The sequence below is a fragment of the Propithecus coquereli genome, unplaced genomic scaffold (genome assembly GCF_000956105.1).
Source record: "Propithecus coquereli isolate 6110/MARCELLA unplaced genomic scaffold, Pcoq_1.0 Scaffold39, whole genome shotgun sequence".
Taxonomy (NCBI): domain Eukaryota; kingdom Metazoa; phylum Chordata; class Mammalia; order Primates; family Indriidae; genus Propithecus; species Propithecus coquereli.
Window position 1 is genome coordinate 3,356,004 of NW_012149618.1, and position 6,746 is coordinate 3,362,749.

The 6,746-nt window shown below is 39.7% G+C and overlaps 1 protein-coding gene across 1 annotated transcript in view; it reads right to left on the reverse strand.

Moving 5' to 3' along the window:
* Window positions 1-259: 259 nt before the first annotated feature.
* The window catches only part of SUPT7L (suppressor of Ty 7 (S. cerevisiae)-like), a 9,119-nt gene continuing 2,632 nt past the window's right edge, over window positions 260-6,746 (reverse strand). Inside the window, exons 3-5 of the mRNA XM_012652500.1 lie at window positions 3,554-3,878; window positions 2,198-2,435; window positions 260-951 (exon numbers count right to left, since the gene is read on the reverse strand). Coding sequence (XP_012507954.1) covers window positions 689-951; window positions 2,198-2,435; window positions 3,554-3,878 — 826 coding nt within the window. The 3' untranslated portion in view covers window positions 260-688. The remainder of the gene's footprint in view (window positions 952-2,197; window positions 2,436-3,553; window positions 3,879-6,746) is intronic.

Below are 6,746 nucleotides of genomic sequence, written 5' to 3' on the forward strand. Positions count from 1 at the left end.
GCTGAGGATACATGGAATAAGTCTAGAGAAGAAAGAAAAAATACGTGGATGCAAGAGGAGAGGGCTGTCTGAATAAGCATAAAGGCTGTGGTCACCACAGACCTCTGATTTTATGAGACTTCAGAAGCAGCCAAGAGAGTTTCAAGAAGGTGACTGACAGATAAGCTGGGTTGTGTTTAGCTATTTCCTGTTAGGTATTAGTACTGGATTCCCATGACTTGAACCAAAAATGAATCCAGTTAAATGAAAAAAACTGACATCTGATATCAGCATATATTTACTTATAAGTCTATTCAAACACAGTTTTGAAGTTCAGCAAACATCTCAATCTTCACATCTCTGCAAGGTTGGTCAAAGAGGATGATTCTCAGCTGTACAAGAGAAATGGCTGTAGCGAAGCTAAGTAACGTGTCTAGTCACAGAAAAAACAATAGTCGGGGATAGTGCTTTAGTCTGATTACCGTGCCAGCATCATGTTTCATCTGTGAACAGTGGCTTGGTTGTGGAAAACTATAAAAACTGGATGCAAAAGTAAAATGCAACCTTGTTTGGTTAAGTCCAGTTCCTCTGAAATTAGGAAAGCCTGCTGTATTTAAGAATAAGAATCAAATCACTGTTTATGGAAACAAATTCTAATATATCAAGGTTTTCTATAGTAGATCTGGACAAAAATCTCCTTTTGTTCTTTTTATATCTTCCTCATCCTCTTCTTACAGCGCTGGTTGAAAACAGGCGAGGACCCCATGAGGCTGTCAGTGGAGTGGGAACCATAGCTGCTGTCTGAGTCATCAGGGCTCTGAGGGATCCCGGCTTCACTCATGCCTGACATGGGCTCTTCGAAGACATCGCTGCCCAGCACACCATGCCCAGAGACATTGCCTTCTTCGCTCTCTTGAGGCTCCATTTTCACATGGGCCAGATTCCAAAGAGGAGAAGCATTTACCTCTGCACCTAGAAATAGAGGAAAGAACATACACCTGGTAGTAAGCTAAGTGTAGAACAAAGTAAATATACCACCCAGGCCTGACTAGTGTGCTTTGAACTCAGTTTTCACTGAGTTTATACTTGGCTGCAGAGTATGATGGTTATTCTCTGCTTCAAAAAGTTAACATAAAAAAATTACCAACTCTGAATATCTTCCCTTCCAATTCTTCCACCTTTCCTCTGCCTCACTCACCCCCATTTTCCTAAACCAGAGAAGTAAAACTGTGCAAGTGGAAAGATTCCCTGTCTCACTGCCCAAAAGCAGGCACAACCATGGGTCTTGTTCAGCTGTTTAGTTTGCCTATGCTTCCTTCCTTCTTCTTTGGGGCTGTCTTGTTTTCCTGCCTTTTGTTTGGATCTCTGGCCCTCTCTCATGAAAGTTAATGAACACTACATCATACTGATAGCAGTTCCTTCTGTGATCTCCACTGAAAAGTGCAACAATTTCTCTTTGGCCCTCCCATCTCTAAGTATTCTAGCAATGCTGTTCTGCTGTTCCATGGTGAAAGGCTTCCTGCCCAACACTTTTAAAGTGTGGCCTAATTCCATTTAGACCACATTTGAAGATTTGCTATTTGAGTTATCTGTGCATTGATGAAATGACAATTTATATTTGTAAACAACTAAGTGCTCAGACTAATTTGCAACCTAACTAAGTAATGAGTCAGCTGTCTGGTTCCTAAGGTAATCACAGAGTCTATCTGGAAGAAGATGCCAGCTGCCTCTAACTCGGAAGCCCTATTTCAGTCTCTTTCATCTCTGATTTGTTGGCGTACTCTAGCAAGGAAGTCCAACTATTCAAATATCCTTGAGCAATTAACACTGCTCCATCTATCTGGCAGCTGTCTTATCCAGTTAAGTAAAAACATCAGGAAGGACCAATACAGAATACTAAAGGAAGACGGGGATATCTGCCCAACCAGCTGGGTCAGCTGAAATCCAACCTTGGTAATCAACAGGACAACATATATCGCATCTATATCTTAACGAGGGATTATTTTAAAGAAGGCCTGTAAAGCTGTGCTAGTGCTCTCTTCACAAATTAGAAAAAGAAGAATGCTGGTATCTCTACATCAGTGAAGCCATATTTGTTTTAAGACTTCCCATTCTGCCCACTCCCACTTTTGTTCTCCTACCTCCAGAGTTTGATTCCAAAAAAGGAGAAAGTATGGAGATCAGCAGATCTCCCAGAATCAAAGTTTATTTCTCTTACTTGAAGCCTGTGGTGACGCTTCAACCTCCAGGTTAGATGGGAAGCGCTCACTCTGAGCTCCAAGGACTCCCATGGGCAGTGACTGGTCTCCAGAAGCAAGGTCGGCCTCCAGTTCCTCACTGACAGGGAAGGTGATGTCGCTCACAGGTTCCTCCTTGATCTTCACAGGTTTAGTGTCCTCTGTGGCCTTCTCAGGATTGACAATCCTTTCATATTCTTCAGAGAGTTGCTTACTAATCTGTTGGCAAGCAAGAGTCAATTTTCCAAGGATGTGTTAAAAGTTGGATAGTCAGCTTGCACTGTCCCATGGGAAAGCCAATAGAATATGAGTAACAGACGAGTTTTAATACATCTACTGCCAATGAAAGCGATTGGTTTAAGGTACTGAGTTTGCATTTATGAGTGATAGAGACATAAAGAAAATGTGTTTGGCAGAGAATGTATATGTCATTAACAGTTATAGAAAGGTAAAAAATCAAGTTAGATTGTGTTAAAGATAGAACTGGGACAGAAGATTACATATTTGGGTAAAATAACAGTTGACATGTGTACCTCAGGTGGATAATGAATGGTGTGGGAAATCTGGATCATTTAGCAAAGATTTTTTTGGTTGGGTGTTAAAAAATTCCTAACATTCTAGATTTGGGGACTGATACAGTGAATAAAAGACTTGGTTAAGATCACAAAGGTTGAAGAGATTAGATATTTCTCGTTCTAACCAAAAATGGTACCCCACCCGCAATCCTCCAGGCAGTATCACCTAACTCTGTCTTGGTTTTCATAGCACTTAACACTATCTGAAATTGGTTTTTTTGTTTGTTTGTTTTTTAGAGACAGAGTCTTGCTATGTTGCCCAGGCTGGCCTTGAACTCCTGGGCTCAGGCCATCCTCCTGCCTCAGTCTCTCAAGTAGCAGGGTTTACAGGCACGTGCACCACTGTACTGGCTCCTGAAATTGTTTTAATCATTATTTGTTTACTTGTTTTTGTTTCCCCCCAACAAGAATGCAAGCTTAAGGAACCTGTCTTAACTGCTGTATTCCACAATTCCTGACTCACAGTAGCCACTTAATAAACACTTGTCGAATAAAAGCATACTAACTGCATCTCTCAGATTCCATATACCTGTGTATAATTTCTTCCAGAGGAATTATTAATGAATGAGGCTGTTCACTGACTAAAGGAGGTCCTTTGTGTCTGGCCAGAAACACAGCTAGAGCCATGAGAAAAGGGGATGTTAAGTTCACTTGGTTCCAAGACCCTGTGCTCTGCACTCTAGAGCAAGTGTTGGGGGATTCTGATGAACACCCCTAGATTGGATAGATACCTATTCCCACTTCTCCACAGGATCACCTCACCTGTAGCATGTAAGTGTGATAGTCCTTGATGCGATGCTGCCAGAACTTCTGGAGGGAGAGCACACTGCCAATACCCACTTCATGGAATACCTGCTCCATAACATCAGGGAAAGGAGTCTGACCCAGCCGGGCCTCCCGATCCACAGCAAAGCGCAGCAACTTGGTGAACTTGAGGCAATACTCATGTGCCACGTCAGTGAGGGTCTCCAGGACACTTTCGTTAGCACACTCAAAGCCTGCGTGGGCCAGGATTGTGGCTACTGCCTGGTAGAGGAGCTGTCGACAGGAGTGCCAGCTGAGTTCAGTCACAGGTTCCCCCTTCCCACTGAAAGTGGAGACGTGGTAGTGTTGTTAGTGCTCTTTCAAGGGGTGACCCACCGTTCTGTCTCCCCAAGAGTTTCCCAGTCCAATCAAGCCACTGGCCCTGCTTTTCAGGGAAATTCTAGCCCGGTTAGATAGCTCAGTTTCATACGGCTGCTATCAGGGCATGTCTCAGCAATGCCCAGTGTTGAACAGGCAATACATATCTATGATAACCAGTACAAAGGATATCTAGTAAAAAGAAGGTTTCCTTCCAGCAATTGCTCAATTTTGATCACTTTTAGGATTAAGTTTAACAGTATAGCTCAGACACTGCTCAATGATGCCCTAGTTATTTCACCACAACACAGTTTCCACACATGCTGGGCGATATATGGACTTTCAAAAATTCACAGTTCCAATCAGGAGATTCTTATATACCTACAAAGGACCATTTTTAAAACTGGAAGGCAACTCAATTTTTATGAAAGCAATTTAAAGCATACATAGCTTACAAAGCATTTTCATCCTATCCTATGCTATAAAATGTGTAGGGTTCATATTATTAACAGTCCTATTTTCCAGGAGAGGATATTGAGGTTCAGAGGGGCTGACTTGCCAAAAGTTGTGTAGCTATTATTAGTAAGCAGTGGAATTTCTGACACAGGGTCCTATATTCTTCATAATACACCATTTTTTTTTTTTTTGCCCCTAAATCGCTACTGCAAAAATCTTCATCTTTCCAAGAAAAAACTTCAAAAAGCTGTCTGATATCCTAAAATAACTTTTAACAAGCTTTTAATAATTTACTTGTTTCCTGAAATTTCCTATCTGGCTTTTGCCTCCCCCAGACAAGGGAATTTATTTTATAGATAAAAATAAAACAGAGCACAGAAAATCCCATTTCCTTGGTTCATATTTGACACGTGTCACCACGTACTGTACAAAAGTGCCGGAGGAGCTATCTACCCATTTAACTATTATCTGTTCAGTAGCTATTATTACAAATCACATAATAGTTTGAAAATAAGACAACCAATGGCCAAATAACTTTTCATTTAATATTTGTATCATTATTTCCATGGTTTAACAGAGAGAGCTAAACCAATATCGCTTTACTAGAGTAATATTTGGGCCTCTTTCAAAGGAAAATAATTTTTTGGAACCCCCATAGCTGATGCAAATTATTTTTGTTATACAGTTTCTTAAATATGTATTAAACAAAACTAGGCATAAACTTTTGATGATTATAGCTCTTGCTAACAATAGAAATTTGACTCAAAAACTACAAAATTATAAATAGCATCAATTTAATATGGTGGAAAATATTATTTTCTTGAAAACTAAATTGCCCTCAAAATGTGAATACGGTATTGATTGATACAGAGCAAGTTTTTTGAGTTGGGCATATCCATACTAGCATGTGCCATACACGTAATAACACAGTTATCCCTCCCCTTTTCACTATTCTAATGATTTCAGAACCTTCAATTATATAATGCACCTTGACATCAGCTGGCCATCATCTGGCCCAACTGCAAGCCTTACGTATTTAGTCTATTTCTGTTCCTTTCTCATTAGTTTAGGACCACTAAAATAGTAACTATTACCACCAGTAGGGAGATATAATAAATTATGTATAATATTACTTCTGTAGTATTCTTGCCAAACATTTTTTTATTATTATTTTTCTAGAGACAGGGTCTTGCTACGTCACTCAGGCTGGAGTGCAGAGGTACGATCATAGCTCAGCGTAACCTCCAACGCCTGGGCTCAAGCAATCCTCCTGCCTCAGCCTTCTGAGTAGCTGGGACTACAGGTGCATGCCACCATGCTTGGTTAATTTTTCATGTTTTGTAGAGATGAGGTCTTGCTATGTTGCCCAGGCTGGTCTCCAACTCTTGGCCTCGAGCAATCCTCCTACCTCAGGTTCCCAAAGCACTGGGATAATAGGCATGAGTCACTGCATCCAGCCCTGAACATATTTAATCTGACTCTAATCTTGATGAAATAATAAGCAAATTCGGTAGGTGGGACATTCTGTAATACAAGTGATCTGAACTTGTAAAGACACTAAAGAGGCAGAACAACCAGATGCAATGCATGAATCTCTGTTAGATCCTAGATGGGGGAAAATACATTTATAAAGGACATTTTGGGGACAATTAGAGGAATATGAATATGGACTTATTAAGTGACATTTAGTTAGTATTCATTTACTTTGGTATGATAATGGTATTGTGATTATGTAGGATAATTTTCTTATTCTTAGGATATACATGCTGAGGAATTTAGGGGTGAAATATTGTGATGTCTGCCACTTACTTTAAAATATTTGGCCAAAAAAAGTATGTGTATATAAGTATGTATTAATATATATATGTTTGTATATTCGTGTGTATATGTGTGTATATACACACATACATATGTGATAAAGCAAATGTGGCAAAATATTAATCATTGGTGAGTGCAGGTGAAGGGTATTTGGAGGTTCATTATATAATTATTTAAACTTTTCTGTAGGTTTGACAAATTTCAAAACGAAAAGGAAAAAAGTAATTATTTGGCATTAAATACAATAGGAGCACTAGGTTATAAGGCAGTCATTCAGAGGATCTGGAGCAGTGCTTCTGAAACTTAAATTCACTTATGCATCTCCTAGAGGTCTTGTTAAAATGCAAATTCTGATTCAGCACGTCTGGGTGAGACCTGAGATTCTGCATCTCTAACAAGCTTCCAGGTGATGTTGATGCTGTTGGTCTTGGACCAGATATTGAGTAGCAAGGAGCAAGAACATTTTTATATTTCTTAAACTGTTACCAAAATGAAAATACACCATTTAAAAATTTTTGTATAGACTTGTGGATTCCTAATAATATCAGAATAAGCCCAT